The following is a 23,204-nucleotide window of genomic DNA, read 5'->3' as shown; positions in this document are numbered from 1 at the left end:
TGGTTGAGCGGATCTGTTTCCAACCTGAAGTTGATGCGAGCGGTCTGCGGGAGGCTGGGCCCAAAGTTACTCCACCAGCAGTCTCTCAAGAACGCGGGCTTGGCGCTCCGGCAAAGACGGCCGAGGGCGCGTCTTCCTGTTGATTGATTTATCCCTTGGACATGAATTCGCGCCCAAGAATGTCTGAAGGATTCGCTAGCCTCCAGGCATCGGGCACAATTGACACGAAGATGCCTGGGCCCTGAGGACTTATAAGCCTCAGTGGTGATAAAAGCCGCATGACCCTTCCTCGGGCCAGTTGCTCGGGTGTTGTCACGGGGTACGACAACCGATGATGCATACAAATACATGAGTGGACCCTTGGCCACCAGAACTCGGAGTCTTTCCGTTCATATTTCCTCGTTTCGAACCAGTCAATACGAGTCAAGTGTACCTATGATGGAGAAGAGTGCTGCCATAGCTAGTTCTTCTAGGTCTGGGCCCAGGCGTGACAGTGGTCACCCAACTGATTCCGATCTGCCGGCCTATTCCCAAGCGGCTTTAGACACAGTGGTCGACTCCGAAACTGTTTCACGCATGCCATCACGGTCTCAAACTGCTTCGACCATTCCCACATACTCTGATGCTGCTCTTGACACAAACTCTCGACCTGTCTATAATTTTGTCCGGGCTTCGATCGTCAGCTCAAAACTTCTTGTCCGCAGCAATGAAATAGACAAATATTGTTTCGCCTCAGATCGCAGTTCAGAATCAAAGGTCTGGATTCATGCAGGTGCCTCAAAATCCAACAAAGCGCTGGGTTGTTTATCATTCCCAGAAGCACACAACACATTTCGAATACATTGCGCTATCGTCATTGAAGGAGCCACTGGAGATGAATCCATCATCGGTCTAGACAACAAGAAGTTCCTGTCTGCGCCCCTGGTCGATGTCGTTGCTGGTATTGGATACCCTCATCCAAGGACTTTCACACTAAAGGTGCCTAAAGGTCTGGACTTCCGTACGAAGCAATTCGTATGGACATACCAGGGTGGAGACATCACTGGCCCGACTCCAGCGCGTTATGACCTACGCGACTACAGTGCAGGAGGTGCTCTGATTGCCAGCCTAACGACCACAAAGGAGGGAAAGAAGCAGACGGCAGTGCGATGGCTGATTAATGCAGAGAGCGAACTGGAGCAGGCTGTGTTGATCATGTCTTGCATTGGTATCGTCACTAGGTTATCAAGGAAGGGAAAGTTTTACAACGACAAGGGGATGTATTCCAAGTGGAAGTACTTCTGGTGGATGTCAATGTTGTCTGGAGTGGCAGTCGCTTAGCCTTGGGATACCCGAATGTTTTTTTTTCGATACTGATAGACGTTGATCTTAGATTCTGCTGCTTTATGTTTGCGCAGCGACGGAGCCTTATCTTGGCCTCAGATTGTATCTACCCTGTTCATCATTATTGACATCCTCGCTCAACTCTTCGTCTTCGTGGCTCTCACCTTCCCATGAGCCTTCCTCAGAATCTGACACGTCGGACCGTTCTTCCTCTTCGTCGCGGATACGACGATTGCTCGGATCAAACATTGGGTGCGAGACTATGACCTTATCATCGTCTGAAAAGATATTCAGCTTCATCCTCAAAGCCTCAAAGATCCCAACCACGAGCGATAGGTGGGACAATTCATCCTTCTCCAAATCGTCCGCTGGCTCGAGAGTCTTGAAGTGGATTCCAAGTGACTTGAGCTTGCTGAATTTCCTCTTCGAGGTGATCAAGTGAGAAGCACGTTCTGCCATGTCTTCGTCAAGCCGGCAGTTCCTAATGTTCAGCTGCTCCATAGACTCTGGAAGATTGTGCGGGAGCTTCACAATGTCCGGGTGGTCTGGTTCCGAGTTGCGTTCGCGAAACAAAATATCATAGTCGATGGAAAGCGTTTCGAGGCTTGCGAGTAGACGTAGATCAAAGGGAGCATTGATGAACAGCTCATTTCTGTCACGCGGTTCAGAGTCATTCGGGAGAAACAGACTCAAGTTTTTGAGTGTCTCCTTACGGCGAGCCAGAGCATATATGGTCCACATGCTAAGGCTGATTTCATAGGTGCAGTACGAAAATGTGACGTATAGAGACTCGAGTGCTTCAAGGGAATCCACAAGAAGTACCAGGACAGACTCTGATATACTACACTCGTCAAGTGACAGGTGCTTGAGTTGCCCTAATGGTGGTTGAGTGTTGTGGCTCCACTCCTCTTCCTGGAGGCCAAAGCCATAGAAGCTTCTAATTGAAGGTATAGTCAAGATATCGCTGACTGAGCTGATTTTTGGCGCATACGTGTTTCCCAGCTCGTCGACCCTAGCAGAGAAGTACTCAAGGCGTGACAAGCTAGACGGCGTTCCGCTCTGAGACAAAAAGTCGACTTTGATATCTTCTTCTTGTCCATGCTGCTCTACTTTGATATCCGATTGTGATCCTAACAACTGACGCCAAAGATCCTGAATATAGCATCCATAATCTGGCGAGGAAGTTCCGGGGTCTAGCCACCTTATGTTGGGTAACAAAACCATCGAAAGAGCCTCTTCTGCGACTTCGTCACCTCCACGAAGTTCATTCCGCCAGTCTGATGCCAGTCTGATTGCCATTCGGAGGTTCGCCAATGCCATTTCGTTTTCTGCGGTGGAACCTTATGACTGGCTTTGACCATCATTTCGCCCAAGCCCGCATTGACGTCTGTCCTGCCGTACGACAGCTCTAGATGCGCCATCTCATCCCAATAGTTGCTGACTGAAAGGCACTCGACATTTTCAGCTAGATCTGGACGTTCAATCATCGTTCGGATGAACATCCCGAGCTGGATTGGTTTTCGGTGATCTGTGTAGCCCGTCTCTTCATCAGTCAATGCCGAGATGTCCTCACCTCTTTTCTCCATAGCTTCAATCTTGGCTTAATCGTACTCATCATGGTCCAGATTTGGGTCAGTCTTTTCACTCTTGATATAGTCTCGATAGAGAAGGGGCTGGGCTATGTTGTGCCATGCTCTGGAAACAAGACACAGGCTGGCGAGCGTGATCTTCACAACGGTGTACTCCTCAAGCACGTCGTTGGGATGTTTGAACCTGGTGAATGCCGGATAGTATTTGACGATCTCAAGATTAATCTCATTCGGAAGAACGGCCATGTTGTGTCGACGGCAATTCGTGCATAATGTTATTCAATTCTCCTTCTTAAGGAGGAAAGAAGGTAGGTGGCTGGGAGATGCTGGCGAGCGGAGCAGCATGCGTCATCGACGAGCTGTTGGACGAGACGGTCCAACCTTCTACAAACACGGAATTTAGTCGCGTCCGATACACATTTTACCTCGTCATATCTGCCTGTTTGGCAAAGATCTAGTCGTGTTGTGCAGGCACGATCTGGTGCAGAAAGCGCTGCCGAATCTTGAGCGCAAATCTCTGATCACTTAAAGCACCGATACACACCAGCACACGCCATGCGTCTGCCTTTTTCTCTTCGACTTTCTGCAACACAGAGCACATGATTTGGGAGTGGATGTCGACAAGACGGCGTGCTTTAGGACATCCCTTCTACTGCTGCGCTACATTACTGCGTTTCCAGTGAGACGCTTGCCTTTACCAGCTCAGTACACCAACTTGAGCGTCAGATCGTTCTGCCAGGCTCCACCCGTCGTCACACCCTCAAGCCCGGTGATATAAGTCACATCGCCACCAGTCTTAACTTCAACAACGGCAGTTTCGCATGCTGCACCATCAATGTGAAGACTAATATCCTTGGGCAAAGCCGATGCTCCAGCGATCGTGATGTTCGCTAGTGGGATACCGTCCTGGAAGTCACCAGCCACCTTGGTAGACAGCATGCCCTTTGAAAACTCGATCTGATGATGGTCAGTGAAGCACAGCAGTAGTGAGCAAAGAGTAGACCTACCTCGACGTTCTTGGTCGCATTCTGAACAATGTTGATGCCGTCGTCGAGATACAGCTCACCGCTTGCCTTACCATCCTTGTCAAGGGCGATGAGCAAACTCCAAGGACTCTTTCGAGACATGGCAGTCGTGTTTCCAGCCTTTTGAATGGGAATGATGTAGCCGCCTCTGACAGCGATTGGCTGATGCTCGATTGGTGCGCTCATCGTCTTGTTCTCACCGGCCACTACGTCTACCTTTTGCAGGGTGTACCAATCATACCAGATTGTTCCGGCAGCCACTCCAGGGAACACTCCTTGAACTGTGGTAGCGAGTGGTGCGAGCACTGGCGTCACTAGCAATGCCGGACCACTCATAAATTGGTTGTCAATGGCCTTGAGCGAGGCATCATCGGGGAACTCCCATGCCAGAGCTCTGAGCACGGTTTCACCGGCCTTGTTTGCTTTGTGGAAGAGTGTGTATGTGTACGGCAGCAAGGAGTAGCGGATATTCATAATGCGGCGAGTCGACTCAGCTGTGGTTGACCATCGGTATGCTTCTTGTGCAATCGTATTACGGTTGTTGTGGTTGCGATACCTGCGTCGAGCGTTAGTGGCGTCCCTAGGCGCTCCTTCCTTGTCACTCACATTGGGAACCAAGCGCTGAGCTGCATCCATCTTGTACACAGCTCCATGTCTGAGTTACCATTGAAGCCACACGTCTCGACACCGAAGTATGGAATACCAACGATGGAGAACTGCAATGCTTGCGAGATACCGAAATACATGTCGCCCCAGTCGGAATTCGTGTCACCGCCTGTTGATGTTAGCATAATCACGTTGACCGATGTCTATGGTCGCACTTACCCCAATGGCCAGCAAAGCTTCCACTTCCAGCAAAAGTGCTTCTGGCGATGAACCACGGTCTCTTGCCTTCATACACTTCAACAAGTGCATTGTATGTCGCGTTACCACTGAGATGGCCGTACAGATTATGCAATTCATACTCGGTGCTATTGTATGGTCCGTCTAGATGAGTGGCGTTCGGTGCAATTACTTGTTTCAACAGACTGTGTCCAGGCAAAAAGTTATTGATGGCGTAGGGCGGGAAGTTTATGTTACGAACACCGGGTGTGGCAAGTGTGCGTCTCAACACAGGAGAAGGTGCAAGCGTCATCGAAGGATAAGCCGACATCTGTGAGGCTCTTGAGGCACTGGCTGCAGCTGCTTCGGTCGCATTTGTGATGTTGAACATTTCGGGATATCGGAAATCGACAGCAATACTCGTGTTTGGGTCTCCAGGTAGTGCGAAGGGCACATGTACTGGGTTCAGGCTTCGCTGGTACTGACCGCAGCTTCCGGTGCACCATGACGTTGGATCACTGACATCGAGCCAGAAACCATCGAAGGCCAACTTCTTGCGGTACTCGACAAACTGCTCAGTCCAGAATTGCTGAGCTTGTGGGACCGAGAAATCGGGCCAGACGCTGAAACCGTTCCACTCCATGCCGTAGTATAGGCTGTTATTACCGTTCCTGATGAAGACTTCAAGCTCTACACCACGATCATAGGGGGCGTATGTGTCACTGGCGTTGGTCGGATCTGGAGCATAAACGTTTGGGTCCAGAATAGGCAAGTAGTACTGGCCGCGAGCGTGCAGCCAGTCCAGGAACTCCTTGCCCTCACCGACAGGGTAGTTTGCATTGTTTGTGAAGATACGATTCAAGTTCAGGTAATCGAGATCGTTCATGATGCCTTCGAGCTGAATGCCCTGCTCGGCATATAGCTCGACCACATCTCGAAGATTGGTCCAGTTCAGGTAGCCCCAACGACATTGATGGAAGCCGAGTGACCAATAGCTCTGCATGATGGGTGTATTGACGATACCGACTTGGTACTGGCTGATGACTTCCTTCGGAGTTGGACCGCTGAGGAAGTAGAAGTCGAAACTACCACCGATCGTACGGTACGTGATTGAATCTTCTCTGAGAAGCCACTCTTGTCCATGAGCGTTTCTAGCATACACTCCATGCGATGTCGAAGAGCCGTTACCATAGCGAGTCTCGAGGTATACTGGATGCGTGCTATGTCCATTGACATCAGGCAACTGATCATTATCAAGGTTGTACGCATTCCAGAAAGTCTGCGTGTAGTTGGTTCCTAGTCTGAAGGAGTGGAACGACTCGGCTAGGCCGTACACGTTGTAGTCTGGCACCATTGAGGTGACGAGCTCAAGGAATTGATCTTCGAAGACAATCTTCTTTCCATAAGTACTGAAGATGGTCTCGCCTGAGCCAACGCGAGACACCATGAATTGGAAGGTAGGATTGTTGCTCCACGAGAAAGCCAAGTCGCTGGTGGTGTTGCTACAGCCGTCTTCTGCTCCGGGTAGTGGTGTGAATCGCTCATTAAGGATGTAGAGGGACTCGTTGTGCGGAGCCAGATACTTTGGAGTGATGCTGACAGCGAGTCTGCTTTGACTCTGGTACCTGACAGATAGAACAAGATCTTTAATATCGTTACCGTACACATTACATGCTGTACCAGCCAAAGTCAAATCGGCCTGGATACCCGAGCTGCTTTGTTGAACGTTTGAGGCTTTGTAGCCCGAACACACTACTTGAGCATTGGGAGCACTGCTATCAAGAATGTTGGGAAGAACACTTGGAGCGTTGTTGTATGCCGATGCCAAAGACGGCTGCAGAGGAAAAGCGGGAGGATATTGTGGTTGCTGAGCTAATGCAGAAAGTTAATAGGACGTTGTGACAGCGATTGATATCACACACCTGTAGCTAGAGCTACCAACAGCCCTATCACCGCAGAGGACAGTGTCATTTTGCTAGGCAGTCAAATTATAGAGGTCAACTGGTATCGCCTAGTACCGACAGGAAATGTGCCAGGATATATAGCCATGTCCGAGGGTAGAATAAGACGTCATGAGATAGCTTGTCACGCGGCTGGTATGCTTGAATAGTCTTTCTATCAAGGCTTCACATCACCAATCTCGATCTTACTGCCTATATGGGAAATTACGATAAAGCATCTTGTCAATATGCAGTTTGGGGCCGCATAGAAATTGAGTTTCTTCCCCGCGCTATGCCATCATGGTACTTGGTGATCTACACCGATGCACACGCGAAAACATGCGGGGCAATTAAATGTCAGGCCGACGACACCCGATCTACTTTTGCGCTTAAACTTCCATTCGACCTTGTCGGCAAGATTTGCAACACGAAAAAGCAGATCCTGGAAAACGTGGCACCCGCGACTTCTAATCATCAATCAGTCGGGTAGCGAATTTGAACATCTGGTTCGACTCGACAGAAGACTCGTCTACCAGCTTCTCGGCAGTCTCTGCACCAGCGGCTGGCACTCTGTACTCGAAGTGCTTACCAGGAGCGGCAGTCTTACCCTCGATTGGATAGTTGAAAGGCAGGTATTCCGGGAGTAAACCCAGCTGAACAAGAGCAGTAGCTTGGTCCCAAGCAATATGCTCATGATACAAGCGATCTCCTCGTATGTTGACGATACTAGTGAATGGTAGGCGACACTTCTTCCCTGTCGGTGGTATACCCGGTAGGCTGTCGATGTTAGCATACCTCTGACCAAGCACCATAAGTAGTGTACTTACAGCCAATCGATCTCCCGATCATGGGTGAAATTGAAGACAAATTCATCGATGACTCGATCGATACCCACAGTCCGACTGACCAACTCTAAAGCAGTGTCGTCAGGATTGTTGAAGACAAAGTGATTGCGATAGAAATTTGTCAAGCTTGCTCTACCGATACCACCAGTTATCGTAGGGATATGGTTGACGTATGGCTCTTGCACCATAGTAGACATGGTCTTATCAACGGCCCTCTCACCAAACTCATACAGGGTATGCTCTTCCCATATCTCTTCGAGATCGAACCACGGACCACAGAGTATGGGTTTAAGGAAGGAGAGTGTGCGTGTGTGTGACACCGATGCCGAAGAAGCGTGGAAAGACTTGTGTGCTGGAAGCACGAAGAACGGTTCCACCTTAGGATAGTAGTAAGTCTTGTTCTTCTTCGATGCATCTTTCTTGATTGGGATCGGCGGTTCTCCAAGCTTGTGGAAAAGCGTTGGCTTGGTGATCTGTATTTCTGAAGATCCATAGACTACCATCGAGGCGATGTCCGAAGATGTTTCTAGTGCTCCGACAATCTCTGTAAGCCATGTTGAAAGATATGCTGATCCTTGTTAGTATTGCTTACAATCACGTTGATAGAAGCACGATTACCGATCAATCCGATTTTCTCATTGCCGTCATAGGAGGCATGGTCCTTGATATGCTTGATGGTCTCGGACAGGGTGGCCTCAAAGCTCTTGGTTGAAAGGCTGGTCACGTCTATTTGACCAACAACAAAACTCTCCTCCGCCCATTTTTGTAATGGCGGAGGGTCGATACTGTCTGTCGGAGATTTCGATGCAGACTCTTGGTCAATCAGTAAGATGAGAGCAGGACCCTTGCCCAATCTTGACAACGGCGGCTGAATCACCACAGAAGACGAAATGCTGATGATAGGTGCCGACGGGAGTGGCAGCGACTTCTCCAACTCATCTTTGGTAGACATTGCGATAATTGAAACTTGCTTTAAGGATAGCGCAGAGGACGGAAACGGGGTCACTGTTCGTGGATGATGACGAAGTTGTATCGGCTATCTCGATGTCGATCATTGCCTAGTTCCCTTATGCATGCATCACATTACATCCCCACTTCACAACTAGCCCCGCGCGAGAAATACTGGACCACTTAGAGCTGCCTCAAAACACAATACTTTCTTAACCTGCAACGATGTTATCGAGATACTTCGTGTCGTCGATTTCCTGCGCTAGGTTTACCGACACGAGGTATGACTGTGCCTTTCTACAGCTCGTCGTTGCCTGCTTTGATCATCAGGAAGAGAGAGAGAGGGTGTGTCTAGTATTTTGCATACGGGAAGGAAGCACTGAGACTTGCACAAAAGTGGTGAGTGAAAATTGGAGACGCCTGTAATCAACTACGCCATAAGCACACAATCAAGCACAAGTCGACTACAGCATCACCGGTCAGCAATCTGGGATCAGTCATCGGTGATTGAAAAAGTCTGTGGTATTAGGCCGAAGCTATCTTCCCATTATCCCTTCCTTTACATGTATAGCGATGCAGTAGCACAGATGTCGCGCTTGATCATCTCCTGGCAGGTCTGCATCTTTGTGAACAGCGTCGGATCACCGATAATCCTTGCAGCATTCTTGACCTCTCTGCAAGTCTCATCCAGACGTGTAATCACACGCACGATAGTGCCCTCCATAACATCCGTCAAGTCGGTGATACGGTTGAACGACATACCACGTGCCCACTCGTAAATCACCTCGACCAGTCCGAATCTAGGTCTGCTCACAAAGTCGTTAGAGTCATCGGCGGAAAGGATGACTTGATGGAGCGTCTGGTAGTGGTTGACCTTCTCAGAGATCTTGATGATCGTCTCCTGTCCACGCTCCAATGCTGGTGTCATGGTAGGGATCTGATCTGTCTTCTCTTGGAAGACGAATGCAGAGAGTAGCGCTACGATCTCCTCTGGCTCATAATCGGCAAGTACGTTCTCGAGAACCAACTCTGTTAACACGAGTTCATCAGCAGAGTGAATCTCACACGCGACCTTGCCCTTGAGCTCAACGCGAGAGTTTTCGTCCACGAAACCAAGGTCCTTGAGTACCGCGATACGCTGTTCGTAGTCGGGCAACAGCTGCAGATTTTGATCCGACATCAAGGCCCGCAATTGATTGATGTTCTCCTTGATGAGCCATTCGTCATGCATCATAGCGAAGTGCCTGTCCAGGTTTTCACAGAGAATACTCTCCTTGCCTTCCTGTGCATCGTAGGCTGCTTTGTTGCGCTCGTCGATGATGTTGCGAATGCCGATTTCCTTGATTCTAGAGTAGTCGGCTTCATTCCAAGTGGCTGATGTCCAGCTTGAACATGCGCCCAGCAGCTGCTCTTTAAGCTGCTCCATAGCTTCAGGCATCTTGCTCGAGGCACCTGTGACATCAAACTGCAGAGTGCTTGCGGTCAAGCATTCGAGTTCACTGTATGGTACTGTTGCAAGTCTGAGCTTTAGATGCTCAGCATCTGCGGGTTGCGGGGTGAAACGGCGTCTGTAGCGAGGGAGGTATGGCAGTAGATCAGCATCCTGCCTCTTCGACTTGGAAGGAACGACCTCCATGACCGACAGACTTGGTGAAATGCCCTTGGAGACACCTTCACGAAGAAGTACACCCACAGTCCTGATTCCATCTCTCTTGTACACAACAAGTCTCTTCGGATGCAGCATTCTTCTGCCGATCGGCGAGCCGAGGAGAGCAAGATGTAGATCGGCAGTGAGCTGCTGATATCTCATGGCTGCAGTATGACAAGCTTCGAGATCCTTGTCGCAAATGTCGCATTGCTCTCTCTTGATCTTCGCAAGATCAGCCTCAGATAGCTTGACCTTCTGTTCATGCTCGGGCAACAGGGCCTGGGTCGCGTTCTCACTGAAACTGCGCTTGATCATCTCTTCAATCTTGAGGGCTTCTACACGCAAAAGGTTCAGAATCATGTTGTAGGTGAGTCTGAACTGGGAGCGAAGCTTGGTGGGGTCTCCCAGCATCATCTGTCTCAGTCGACCAGCAGGTGGCGCTTCGTCGGCTCCGGGAGCGACAATGATGACTGATCCGACAGGGTCAAGACCTCTTCTTCCTGCTCTTCCAGCCATCTGTGTGTACTCGCCGGGTAGCAGATCACGAAACTGACGGCCGTCGTGCTTGCGGTAACCAGAGAATACGACGGTCCTGGTTGGCAAATTCAAACCCATAGCAAACGTTTCGGTAGCGAACAGAACCTTGACCAAAGTCTTTGCGAACAAGATCTCAACACACTCCTTGACGATTGGCAACATACCACCATGATGAACGGCAATACCTCTGCTGAGCAGCTCACGAAGACGGCGAATCTGAGGCAGTTGGCGATCCTCAGGCTTGAGTCGGGCAAGTGACTTTTCCAAGATCATGTGAATTGCACTCTTCTCGGTCGCTGTACAGTAATCCAGATTTGACAGAGCCTCGGCGTTCTCCTCGCATCGCTTCTTTGAGAAGACGAAGATACAGGCAGGGAGCAGATCTTCCTTGCGTAAGTGCTGAATCAGATGTACCCAGATGTTACGGTCTTGAGCAGCTGTTGTTCTGCCGCCTCCACGACCTGTACGGGCAATGTTGCCTTGGGCACGCTGGGCAGGTGCACCGCGTCCACGTTGCTGGGCTCCGCCACGTTGCGCGCCACCTCTCTGCGGACCACCGCGCTGTGACTGACCACGTCCGCCTCTTTGCGAACCGCCGCCTCTAGCAGCCGCAGCTGCTGCTTCCTGCTTCTCCTCAGCTGCCTTGATCTTATCCTTGCCAGAAAGTACATCGTTCGCATCCTTCCAGCCCTTCTCGATGAATTGTTTGTCTGAATTGACGATCTTGTACATCTCCTTACCAGCCCAGAGATAATGTTCTAGAGGGACCGGGCGCTTGGGTGTGGAGATGACGTAGATGTTCTTTTTCTTGGTGCGGCCGACCCAAGAAGCAAACTCGAGTGTGTTCGGTACAGTCGCAGAGAGCAGAATTAGTGTGACGTGCTCAGGCAACATGATGATGACCTCTTCCCAGACCACACCTCTCTCCAGATCATTGACATAGTGGACTTCATCGAAGATGACGAACTCAACATCGCGGATAATATCGGCGCCGCGGTACAGCATACTTCGCAAAATCTCTGTAGTCATGATCAAACAGCTTGCTTCTGGCCGTATTTGAACATCACCAGTCAGGATACCAACATCGTCAAACTCTTGACGGAAGTCTCTGAACTTTTGGTTACTTAGCGCCTTGATAGGCGAAGTATAGATGGCCTTGGTCATATGTTTGGCTGCCAGTGCGATAGCGTACTCTGCAACAACCGTCTTTCCGGCAGACGTGTGAGCAGCAACGAAAACTGAGTCACCATTCTCCAAGTGGTAGATGGCTTCCTTTTGGAAAGTGTCGGGCTCGAAAGGCCACTCACGAGCCATCTCTGGAACCAGATCTCGAAAATTGGTCATAGGCCGGTTGACATCAACCATGTGAGCCCATTCGTGACCAGTTCTCTTGTTACTTGAAAGACCTAGCTGACCTCTGGCAGCTAGTGCAGGGAATTCAACTGGCAGAAGGGCGTCCAATTCTTCTTCCTCTCCTTCATCTTCGTCCTCGTCTGCAAGCTTGACTTCATCTGCGACATCTCCATTAGCAGCTACAGGATCCTGAGGCTCCTCTTCAAGCACGTTCTCGACTTCCTGAGCGGTAGCCTCATCCGTGGGGGCCTTCTTTTGCAGATCAAGACCACGAGTAAATCCAGGCGGCAGCTCGAGTAGCGCACCGTCAGCTCCGAAGTTGATGACCTTGTCCAGACCACTTTGCTTAACAGTACCGTTGGTCTGGGCGCCGAGCAGAAGTTGGTCCTCGGCAGCAGCGGTGGCTTCAACTGCATCCAAACCGCCAGGAGCGAAGGGGAAGAAACCAGCAGCACCACGCACGAAGTCCGCGCGATTCGCGGGTTTTCTCAATATGGAAGTAGAGTTTTTTGCTGTAGCACTGTTTGCAGGGACGGTAACCTCCTTGTAACCAGTGACACGTCCCTCAAGACCTTCACGGGTAAATCTGATGATAGTGCGAGTTTGCGTGGGAGCCAATTCGAAGAGCTCCTCATAATTAGTCGGACAGTCCCATCTTTGTTGCAGACGATCGAGCCATGGTGTGCTGAAGGATGTAGACGGCGCAAGAAAGTCCTTCTCCAAACTTGAGCGGATCTTGTCAGGCGATCTTCTTGTGCGCTTCCTTGGGCGTTGCTGGTCAAGGATAGCATCAATTCCTCCTGCAGGCGCATCTGCCAGACGCAGCCTTTCGAGCGCAGGCGTGAGATCGTCCATGTTCCAGAAACTTGTATAAATCAACTAGTCGACGTGTTGGTAAAAGTGAAGGGTTGAGTATCGATAATTGAAGCCGAATGTTTGACCGCGATCGGTGACGCAATCAACACGGACAACATCGACTTTTTGCTCCACACCAATCCAAACTGCTCACCAAGCCTTCTTTTGTTCACACCACGATCAATCCAAGTTCGATGTGTTGCTTGTGCGAGTTCATTTCTCTTGGTTACCTATTTCACTCATTGCATACTATAACTCGTCTTCATCACACTGTCTTTGGGGCCTAAATTCCTGAAGCGTGAAAATCAAATCCACACAAGTACACACACTTTCTAGCCACTTTTCATACCTCAGGCAGAGATTCGTCTTGAGTGTGAGCCTTGCTTGTCTTGTAACCCGGCTCCACGAACTATAAGTTACGCAGTCTTGACCAAGGGGCAGATCAAGCAGCCGAATCACAGCATTTATGTGATTAGTGTCGTGATTCAGACAGCTCATTGTCAGGATCTCGGCAGAGCAAGCAACATTGATCGTGTCTAACAATAATCAAGAGCATTTATGAACCCACTAGACGCACTCATACTCCTCGAACGCGTATTCGTATAGTTGCAGTTTTCAGAGGCTGTAAAAATGAGTCGCAATGATTTTCGAGATGCAGCAGAGGGGCATCTGAGACGCATGGGCGCGTGTCCCACGTGGAAGCCATCTCACAAGCTACAGTAGATGATTGACTTGTGCCACCATGTGATAACAGAGGGCGCGCCTGGTCAGAAGCAGATGCGTCGCGTGATAGTGTAGTAGCACGTCTTGTTGAGATTGAGAATAGCAGGCAAATCAACAACGGTTCGTGTTGTTTTGATTGTTGTGGAGGCGGTCGTTGATACGGCAGCGTCAGACGGCGTCAGCGAAGTGGCAGAGATCTTGGCTTGGCTCCTGTCGAAAAAACCCACGGCCAGACCCTGAAGCAAGCACCGAAGATTGAAAGTGATCACTTCCAAAGCCGACGTGGCTGACCATTTGCAATAATTTCTGGAGGGGCGCCAGTTGATTTCAAGCAGTACTTGACGCGGAGGGACACAGGATTTTAACCGAAATCTTTCACACATCATGGACGCCTCTGCCCTCAGGACTCGCATCCAGGCCACTCTGGATGCAAATGCTGATGCCCGTCGCCAGGCAGAGCTGGATCTGCGAAATGTAACACTGCGCATACTGGTAGACAAAGGCACACGACTAACACATCCAACAGGCCGAAGACACACCCGGCTTCTGCGAGGCGCTGCTGAACATCCTTGAGGCCGAACAAGACACTGCAGTGCGCCTGTCCAGTAAGGCTCCCTCTCGTATCTGTGGCATTCAGCGTGAAACTGACATGTTCGTCAGCCGTCGTCTACCTCAAAAACCGCATCACCAAGGGTTGGGCTCCCATCGAGAACGAGCAAACACGATTCAAGGCCGTCCCCGAGGGTGACAAGCAGGTCATCCGCCAACGTCTCGTCCCTATCCTCGCCGCTTCGCCGCCGCAAATCCGCGCTCAGCTTGTTGCTACCCTGCAAAAGATCTTGCACTACGACTTCCCCGAGCAGTGGCCCGACTTCCTCAACATCACCATCAGCCTTCTGAACCAGCAAGATGCAGGCAGTGTATTCGCCGGTCTGCAGTGCCTCCTGGCCATCTGCCGCGTTTACCGTTTCAAGGCCGGCGAGACAAGAGCCGACTTTGACAAGATTGTCGAGATGACCTTCCCTCAGCTGCTCGCAATCGCAAACAGCCTTGTCAATGAGACCAGTCTCGAGGCAGGAGAGATGCTGCGTACAGCTCTCAAGGCCTACAAGCACGCCATCTACTTTGAGCTTCCCCGTCATTTGCGCGAGCAGCAGCAGATTGTTGGCTGGTGCACTCTTTTCTTGAACGTTGTTGCAAAGGATCCCCCAGCCGAAGCAATGGTCGAGGATGTGGACGAGCGCGAGCAGAACCACTGGTTCAAGTGCAAGAAGTGGTCATATGTCAACCTGAACAGACTATACGTCAGGTGTGTTTTGTTATGACAAGAGTTGGGAGGGAAACAAATACTGACAAACACAGATACGGAAACCCAACCAACCTTTCAAAGACCGAGGCCGAGTACACCGACTTCGCAAAGAGCTTCATCAAGGACTTTGCCCCGGAGATCCTCAAGGGCTACTTGGGTCAGATCGAGAAGTGGGTTGGCAAGACTACATGGCTGAGCAAGCCCTGCTTGAGCTTCACCCTGGTCTTCATGGAGGAGTGCATCAAGCCCAAGACCATGTGGGACCACCTCAAGCCGCACATGTCCATCTTGATCCAGCACTTGATCTTCCCCGTTCTCTGCCAGTCTGACGAGGACATTGAGCTTTTCGAGACCGACCCCTCCGAGTACCTCCACCGCAAGCTCAACTTCTACGAAGAGGTTTCCGCTCCCGATGTCGCCGCCACAAACTTCCTGGTCACCATGACCAAGGCCCGCAGAAAGCAGACTTTCTCTGTCCTCAACTACATCAACGACGTCGTCAACCGCTACGAATCCGCTCCCGAAGACCAGAAGAACCCAAGAGAAAAGGAGGGTGCTTTGCGCATGATTGGAACTCTCTCTGGTGTTATACTTGGCAAGAAGAGCCCCATCGCAGACCAGGTCGAGTTCTTCTTCGTGAGACACGTCTTCCCTGAGTTCCGCAGCCCTCACGGATACCTGCGTGCTCGTGCCTGCGACACCCTTGAGAAGTTCGAGGCTCTCGACTTCAAGGACTCCAACAATCTCCTCATCATCTACCGCAACATCCTTGAGTCTATGGCTGATCCTGAGCTGCCCGTTCGTGTCGAGGCTTCGCTCGCTCTGCAGCCTCTCATCCGTCACGACGTCATTCGTATTTCCATGCAGGGAGATATCCCTCAGATTATGCAGCAGCTGCTCAAGTTGGCTAACGAGGTCGATGTCGATGCTCTTGCCAATGTCATGGAGGACTTTGTTGAGGTCTTCGCTGCTGAGCTCACCCCCTTCGCCGTTGCACTCAGCGAGCAGCTTCGCGACACCTATCTCCGTATCGTCCGTGAGTTGATCGAGCGTAACTCATCGAAGGAGGGTGACGACGAGTACGGTGATTTCTTGGACGATAAGAGCATCACTGCTTTGGGTGTCCTCCAGACCATCGGTACCCTCATTCTGACTCTTGAGAGCACTCCTGACGTTTTGGCTCACCTCGAGACCATCCTCATGCCCGTCATTACCATCACCTTGGAGCACAAGCTGTACGATCTCTACAACGAGGTCTTCGAAATCATCGACAGCTGCACTTTCGCCGCCAAGACCATTTCTCCTACCATGTGGAACGCGTTCGAGCTTATTCATAGAACGTTCAAGTCTGGCGCTGAGCTCTACCTCGAAGATATGCTCCCCGCCCTCGAGAACTTTGTCAACTACGGTAGCGAGGCTCTCATCCACCAGCCTCAGTACCTGGAAGCCATTGTGGACATGATCCGCACCATTTTCTCGAACGACTCTGTTGGTGGTGTTGAACGTATTTGCGGTTGCAAGCTCGCTGAGATGCTCATGCTTACTCTCCGTGGACACATCGACAACTACATTCCTGAGTTCATCATGATCGCCATGAACGTTTTGAACAGCGATGATGTCAAGGTCAAGTCATACCGCATCCACTTGATGGAGACTGTTATCAATGCTCTCTACTATAACCCTAGCCTTGCGCTGCACATCCTTGAGTCCAATGGCCAGACTAACAAGTTCTTCAGCTTGTGGTTCTCAAGCATCGACATTTTCACCCGCGTCCACGACAAGAAGTTGTCAATTGCAGCCATCACCTCTCTCATTATCTTGCCTGCAGACCAAGTGCCCGTCAGCGTACAACCTGGCTGGCCTCGTCTGCTCCAAGGCATTGTTCGTCTTTTCCAGACTCTTCCTGCGGCCATCAAGAACCGCGAGGAGGCTACCAGAGAAGACGACTTCGGTCTTGGAGGTGACTACGATGACGAGGAGGAGGATGAAGAATGGGAGGGTGAGATTGACTGGGCAGCTGAGGAGATCGAGGGCGAGACCGACGACGTCAAGGACGAAAGCGCCGCTTACCTCGATTTCCTGTCACAGCAGGCATCCAAGTTCAGCGCCATTGGTGATGATGACGATGATGATGAATTAGAAGAGGAGTCATTGCTTGAGACACCCTTGGATAGGGTGGAACCTTACGGCATGTTCAAGCAAGCACTTTTCCGTAAGTTTGACACCGCATCTCGTATTGCTATGATCCCAAGGCAGAATACTAACAACGCGCTACAGTACTTCAGCAGCAACAACCTCAGCTCTACCAAGATCTGACCAAGACGCTGAGCCCTGAAGAGCAACAAATTATCCAGACGGCTGTAAATCAAGCCGATCAGATTGCTGCTCAACAAGCCGCTCAAGCACAGCAGGTCTCTGAAGGAGCCGCACCGCTCAACGGCGGCATCTAATGAATGAAGAACAAGAACCCCAAAAGAAGAATACGAAAAAAATGCATAATCGAAAAGAAAAGATTGTGCGAAACGCGTAGCAGCGATGGAGGACGAACATTTTCCGAAAAGTCTTGGAGTGTTTCCAAGCGAGCAAACTGGGTGGACTGACTATTAAAGCTTCAATCATCTTTCTTTTCTACCAAATATACAATTGCCTTGCATGGGCATATTTCTAGTCACACACAACGCTCTGGCCCTTCTTATTTTCGGCTTGGTGTGCTTTGCTCTATCCTTGCTCGGACCTACTTACTCCTGCCTCTCGTGCTCTGTAACCATATCATTGTTTACGCCTCGATCGCTGCCTCCCAAAACATCTGGCTCGGTGATCCTGCCGTTGGTCAACGTCGTTCCTTCCCTTTGTTGAAATCGGCGACCTGCTCTTCGCTCGACGAGTACTGCCAAGACTTTACGCTAATGGCATCACCCTGACTAATTGTCCAAGATCAATCTCATCCTGTTCACACGTTGGCTATCTAGTTTCGATGGCTATGAGAGAACTGCAGACAATTTTCATCCCTGTATGGGAATGTTTTACTATGTTCTAGGCAACATTTCCGCTGCTGTTGTTAAAAGTTATAATCTTGAAGCATTTGACATTGCTTGTCGCAGAACAACACCCCGGAAGAAGTAGATATTCTTACGTCAAATATACAATCACTACAACTTGTGTAATATACTCCGACAGACGACTAATGATGCTTACAAATAGATGTCACAGCTCATCTCGCTGCTCCCGATATCTGCTCTCTGCTGTCAAAGGTCTTCTATCGATGCTACGCTGTCGTTGGAACGTGAAACATGTAATCATGAGTCCCAAACGCTAACATCACGTGAATGTGTACAGTCGCAGTGGTTTAGTGGTAAAATTCGTGCTTGCCATGCACGAGCCCCGTGTTCGATTCACGGCTGCGACAACCTTTGTCTTTTGCTTGCCCTAAGAGCACCTAGAGATAGAGGAGATGCTTTGCTTTTGCTCGGATGGTGCTCTCTGGAGTGTAGAGTGGCGGCATGGACAGTGTTGAGTAGCATGAGGTCTTAGTTCTGCTGGGTTCTTGCAGGTCAAGCACAGCGTAGAGTAGCCAAGCAGTCATTGGATCAGAACATGATTGTACTCAAAGAGGACTTTAGATTAGTAGAGATCGCCATATCTCAAGCTTGAGATGACTTGACAGAAGAATCCCACTGCTTGTCTTACCTCTTATGAAGCCTATCACTCCTTAGTTCTATCTAGCACACATCCTTGACACTCCAGTCGTCTAGCAGGCTTCATCAAAAAAAGTCCCTGCCAAGCTCAGACCCTCAAAAATCTCGAACCTCCACCAATTTTTTTGGCCCGTTTCAAGCTTCAGCTCAACCCCTTTGTTCAACACACCTCAGGGGGAGCAAAAGGAGAGTCTACATTCGCTCAACAGGGCAAAACAACGACGCCTAAGAGATTCGAACTCTTGCTCCCGAAGGAAATAGATTTCTAGTCTATCGCTATAACCACTCAGCCAAAGCGCCAGGATTTCTTTTGTTCCGTCCGTGGGATGGTACTGATTGTCTCGTGAGCGAAGGGAGCTTGATGTCTGACCTGTGGAGGACCTTGCTGCTCACGAGATAACAAGGTATGGACACCAAACCTACACGAAGTCTCAGTGTGATACCAGCCGTCACATGCTGGTGTCGTTGAACTTGCCACAACCTCGAGTTGCTAATCGTGATGAGATGCAAACTGTTGGGTAGAAGTTCTGTCTGTGAGGTGCCGGTGATTCTGAGGAAACTCTGAATCGCAGACCTGGAGAGATCAAGCGAGAAAAAGCAAAAAAGTGGACAAGAAACCGCATCCACATACCTGTGAGGACAAAGAGCACACCATCGTCTCTGAGTAGGCATCAATCAAGAGACTGCAAACCTACCTGATCAGACATCCCACCACCAAAAATAAAAGTCAAACTTCAACTCTCGATTTGGCTCTTCGCCTGCCCCTCCTCCTGTGGCAGCAAAAACAGGAAACAAAAAAGAAGACAGCGTGTGTATAGGAATAGCCGAAGGCGGGGCTCGAACCCGCGACCTTGAGGTTTGGAATATCAGAGATGATAAGAGCCACACGCTCTACCGATTGAGCTACCCCGGCAGGTCTGATGATCTAGTTCACTGTGTGAACTGGCTGCTGACTTGTGACCACTGAATCGACGAGAGGGTATATATCGTCCTGATCAGAGAGGGGCGCAGGTCAAGCCAAGCTGAGACTGCAGTCGTGCCAGGGGTCGGCAGTCTTCGCGCAGGTCGGGGTCATGGCTTGTTCGACGAGTCCAATGAGAGGGAGAGAAAGTCCCAAATAGTAGTGGCTCGAGAGTTGCGTCGAAGTCTTGCTTCTTGGATGCCGTTGAAGAGTTGTTGATTGAGAGGCGAGAGTGGACGAGGACCGAGGGGGAACAGAATCATGACGCTGGTCAAAGGGATCCGAGCGCGGGTGTTCCTCCAGCCTTCGCTCTTTACCAACCTCCTGTCCAATACCCAGCCATCCAAGCCCGTTGTGGTGACGTCTCCATTTTGTGGATCTCCTAGTGTATGATGATAAGTGGAGATGAATTGGCGATGGTGACGACGAGACGATTGTCCAGCTCAAATGTTTGGCAGCGTTTGTGATTGACTACTCGTACATCCACAACTAGGAGGCCGAATTGTAGATTCTCTTCTTGAAGGCCGCAACTCAGCTGACCCTGGGGTCGAAACAGAAGATCAAGTCACGAGGTGCGACGCGACGTCTACTTGAAATTTTCTCATTGCAGCTGCATTCCTTGATGTCGACTCAATTGTTCTCAAATTGTTCTGACATATTTTCGTATATACAAGATGGCCAACTCGATTATAGTTTCCTTTGTAATGTCAAATATCATCAGACAGGACGATATAAAATTAGATCGACGGAATTACTCCCGATGATGGCCGTCCCACTGTTCCACCTTCAGTTCATACCCGTGGTCCTAACCACAGCCGGAACTATCTCCATCATCCCGTGGAATGCTCTGACGTGTTGTGGTGACTCCTCGTCGAGTAGACCAAGTCAGCATTGGAGGCTCTCCGGATACTTGCTGTAGGTCTGTTCGGAAGCCATAATCTCTCGGGTGGTCGAGGTAGACTTTTCTGTATGGAGCAATATGACTTTGCTGCGACTTGGTCTTGGTACGACAGACACTCCAATCGCTTGGCTCAACTTATAATTACAGCAATAGGGGAGGCGAGCAAGTCATGTGAGTATTGATATGTTTTGTTTCGTTAGCCAAGAAGCATATGATATACCTAGCTTGCACCCTTGGCACGACTCATGGGGCCCCAGTTCGCCCTAGGGTTGGTTTGATAGCGCATCAGCTTCTTGCTGTGGTAATCCTTGCCCAATTGCTCATCAAACTTGATCTTGTGCGTGAAGATGTCGGCGGGAGGCTGATCTCTAGGTTCGTCTTCGCTCTGGTCTCCATTCTCCTCGGCATCCTTCTTCTCCTGAGCTGCATCTATCTTTCTCATCTTCTGCAGAATCTTGTAGCCAGCTTGAGTCTCACCGACCTTGCCTTCCTTCACTGGCGCCTTTTGTCGACTCCACTCCCTGATGACCTCCCAGATGGCATCGAAGTTGGCATTGGTCTTGATGGTGCCAGGCTTGGTATGCGATCGCGTGGCGATGTAACCGGCATGACGAAGTGCACCCTTGATGGCTGCTTCTGAAGGAGACTGACAATGGATGACCTTGCACAAGTAGCTAGGGATGAAGAAGAAAGGATATGGGTCAGTGACATGGCCTGGAGTAGAGGGAATGAAAGGAGCCTCGGTTTCACCCTTGAAAGTCTGAAGGACGGTCTCCAAAGTATCAAGCTCGTCCAGAGCAGAGGTGAGCATACCCTCGATACGAGCTGTGGTTCCGTAAATTGTCTTGTCCACATTGGGAAGCATGTCCAAGATACGGCGGATGAAGTAAGGGTTGTGTAGAGGACCTGCCCACATGGGACCAGCAACATGAGTCTTGAAACCACATTGGGGACATCTGCTCTCGCTGAAAGATAGAGAGGCAGTATGTTTGTAGTTGGTGAAGTTCTTTTGAGGAGTGTGTTTGGCAAGAGGCTGAATCTGGAAGCTTCCGCAGCCAGTGTCGCATTGGTGTACAAGCATGGTCTTTCCAGCCAGGAATTTGACATCTGCAGGAGATTTCTTAACCCGCACCCAGACTCTAGCGTAAAAGTCGATACTGAGGGACAGAAGCGGTTCAATGGCGATACCTTGAACAGCAGCAGCCTTGGCAATCGAGTTCAGAATCAGACGAAGACCGGCTTCGTGCGAATGTTGGCCCTTGAGCGGGAGACCGCCGTAAAGCGAGTATGTCTTCTCGACATAACCACAGGAGGCAAAGACACCGGCATCAGTGCAGGTAACGCACAGTAGACCGCCGTCGTTCAGCGCTTGAACGGCGGCATCAAGGAAAGGTGCAGCGGTACCATAGGGATCCAGATCGATAACATCGTACTTGAGTTGAGTGTGTGCAGAAGGACCATCTTCTGAAGTTGGGGTGTAGTAGGCAGCATTATACATGTGACCGATGGCGTTGCCAGTGGATGGAACGATCTTGCCCGTCAGCTTGTTGTGTCGTACATTGAGACGAATGGCCTCGACGGCTGCGGGAGACATGTCGTTTGCTACGACAGTTGTCACAGAGGGAATCTCCTGAGCATAACGTAGAGCACGCAGGCCAGAGGCAGACAAAGCATCCAATACCCTGAACTTTGGCTTGTATTTGTTTCTCTTGGGCGCTTCAGTGGGCTTCACCTCGGTGTCATCGCCGACCACCTCGGATCTGACATCAACCTTAGTATCTTCTTCTTGAGCTTCCTCTTTCGCTGAAGCTTCTGTGACGACGTCTTTGGCCACTGCAGCACCGTCATTGCCCTTCCTCCTCTTCTCCTCTCCAGCATTGCCCTCGGCCTGTCTCTTTCTCTCTTTCTTCTGAGTCTCTTGTGCAACCTTTTTATCGTGAATTTGCTGCTTGATAGCACCAAAGTGCTCGCCAAAGGCTTTGATGGCGAGGACGGAAAGATCGCGGTTGAATTGTTGAATCGGGTTGTAGAAGACACTTTGTGCTTGCTGCTCGCTATCGTCGTCCTTGTTTCCTTTCTTCGCTCTCGGATCTTGCTCGGTACGTGCGTTCGGTGGGACCAGAATGTATGCCAGACCCTCCTTGACAGTGCCATATGACTTTCCATCGTGCTCGATCAATTGACCAACCGCCGGTTGCGATTCTATCGTCGCACTCATGTTTGCGGGCGCTGAGCCAAAGACACGTTTCTGTATGGCAGTGCGTACTTTGTGAATAACTCGGACCACTCTTATGGTCATGGAGCAATGCGACTGCTCTAGTGTTCTTTGGTGAGCCTTGTCGCGCTCTACTTGTCACTTGCTGCTACTTTTTTGCGACCGGCTGGAGCCTAAAAGGGTATAGATCGCTGGCCTTGGCGCTTCTTATCCCTTGTCGCTCACTGTCCACCCAACATCCGAGCTCCTTCCTCGAAAGTAGTTATGTTGTCTCTCTTTTGGCAGCGAAGATAGTCGCAGAAGACATGCGGCCTTTTTGCAGGCATGTGTCAAGCCTCCGTCGTTTCTCGATCACAGTCGAGGTTCTGAGGAAGGCACCGGTTCCAATTCGATAATTTCATACTGGGCTTTCCACCACCTCTCAGTGATCATTTCGGCTGCCCACTCTCATGACAATCAACCTTGTCAGGATGATCAGAAGCCTGAAGATACTCCTGGGCCTTGGATATCCTTGC

The 23,204-nt window shown here is 50.3% G+C and overlaps 7 protein-coding genes across 7 annotated transcripts; 2 read left to right on the top strand and 5 right to left on the bottom strand.

Annotated features, from left to right (window-relative positions):
• The first annotated feature begins 72 nt into the window (after nt 1-72).
• Nucleotides 73-1,374, top strand: AUEXF2481DRAFT_583643 (uncharacterized protein). Its single transcript, XM_013490563.1, has one exon. The coding sequence runs from the start codon at nt 349-351 to the stop codon at nt 1,318-1,320; it is 972 nt and encodes a 323-aa protein (XP_013346017.1). The 5' UTR covers nt 73-348; the 3' UTR covers nt 1,321-1,374.
• Nucleotides 1,375-1,407: 33 nt separating this feature from the next.
• Nucleotides 1,408-2,643, bottom strand: AUEXF2481DRAFT_27482 (uncharacterized protein; the record flags this gene model as incomplete). The annotated part of the gene is made up of 1 exon (XM_013490305.1): nt 1,408-2,643. The coding sequence occupies one exon, from the start codon at nt 2,641-2,643 to the stop codon at nt 1,408-1,410; it is 1,236 nt and encodes a 411-aa protein (XP_013345759.1).
• Nucleotides 2,644-3,614: 971 nt separating this feature from the next.
• Nucleotides 3,615-6,730, bottom strand: AUEXF2481DRAFT_27481 (glycoside hydrolase family 31 protein; the record flags this gene model as incomplete). Its single annotated transcript, XM_013490304.1, has 5 exons — nt 3,615-3,869; nt 3,920-4,493; nt 4,544-4,712; nt 4,763-6,631; nt 6,682-6,730. The coding sequence occupies 5 exons, from the start codon at nt 6,728-6,730 to the stop codon at nt 3,615-3,617; spliced, it is 2,916 nt and encodes a 971-aa protein (XP_013345758.1).
• AUEXF2481DRAFT_95791 (uncharacterized protein) lies at nt 6,682-8,521 on the bottom strand. Its single transcript, XM_013490551.1, has 3 exons — nt 8,163-8,521; nt 7,527-8,112; nt 6,682-7,476 (listed from the first exon to the last, which is right to left on the bottom strand). The coding sequence occupies exons 1-3, from the start codon at nt 8,494-8,496 to the stop codon at nt 7,167-7,169; spliced, it is 1,230 nt and encodes a 409-aa protein (XP_013346005.1). The 5' UTR covers nt 8,497-8,521; the 3' UTR covers nt 6,682-7,166.
• A 286-nt stretch (nt 8,522-8,807) lies between these two features.
• On the bottom strand, nt 8,808-12,918 carry AUEXF2481DRAFT_37741 (uncharacterized protein). The gene has a single exon (XM_013490397.1). The coding sequence runs from the start codon at nt 12,883-12,885 to the stop codon at nt 9,052-9,054; it is 3,834 nt and encodes a 1,277-aa protein (XP_013345851.1). The 5' UTR covers nt 12,886-12,918; the 3' UTR covers nt 8,808-9,051.
• Nucleotides 12,919-13,992: 1,074 nt separating this feature from the next.
• Nucleotides 13,993-17,367, top strand: AUEXF2481DRAFT_27478 (uncharacterized protein; the record flags this gene model as incomplete). The annotated part of the gene is made up of 5 exons (XM_013490303.1): nt 13,993-14,082; nt 14,135-14,213; nt 14,269-14,917; nt 14,971-17,129; nt 17,195-17,367. 5 exons carry the CDS (start codon nt 13,993-13,995, stop codon nt 17,365-17,367), a joined length of 3,150 nt encoding a protein of 1,049 aa, XP_013345757.1.
• Nucleotides 17,368-20,694: 3,327 nt separating this feature from the next.
• Nucleotides 20,695-22,692, bottom strand: AUEXF2481DRAFT_27477 (uncharacterized protein; the record flags this gene model as incomplete). The annotated part of the gene is made up of 2 exons (XM_013490302.1): nt 20,695-22,401; nt 22,468-22,692. 2 exons carry the CDS (start codon nt 22,690-22,692, stop codon nt 20,695-20,697), a joined length of 1,932 nt encoding a protein of 643 aa, XP_013345756.1.
• Nucleotides 22,693-23,204: the final 512 nt, after the last annotated feature.

The sequence above is a fragment of the Aureobasidium subglaciale genome (assembly GCF_000721755.1).
Source record: "Aureobasidium subglaciale EXF-2481 unplaced genomic scaffold scaffold_5, whole genome shotgun sequence".
Lineage (NCBI taxonomy): Eukaryota > Fungi > Ascomycota > Dothideomycetes > Dothideales > Saccotheciaceae > Aureobasidium > Aureobasidium subglaciale.
This window is presented reverse-complemented; position numbering and strand designations above follow the sequence as displayed.

Coding starts and splice junctions, on each gene's coding strand:
- AUEXF2481DRAFT_583643 (XM_013490563.1), top strand. CDS start 349: ATGAGTGGACCCTTGGCCACCAGAACTCGGAGTCTTTCCGTTCATATT.
- AUEXF2481DRAFT_95791 (XM_013490551.1), bottom strand. CDS start 8,496: ATGTCTACCAAAGATGAGTTGGAGAAGTCGCTGCCACTCCCGTCGGCA. Junction 8,113..8,162: donor TGAGAAAATCGGATTGATCG/GTAATCGTGCTT, acceptor AACAAGGATCAG/CATATCTTTCAACATGGCTT. Junction 7,477..7,526: donor GATCGGGAGATCGATTGGCT/GTAAGTACACTA, acceptor TAACATCGACAG/CCTACCGGGTATACCACCGA.
- AUEXF2481DRAFT_37741 (XM_013490397.1), bottom strand. CDS start 12,885: ATGGACGATCTCACGCCTGCGCTCGAAAGGCTGCGTCTGGCAGATGCG.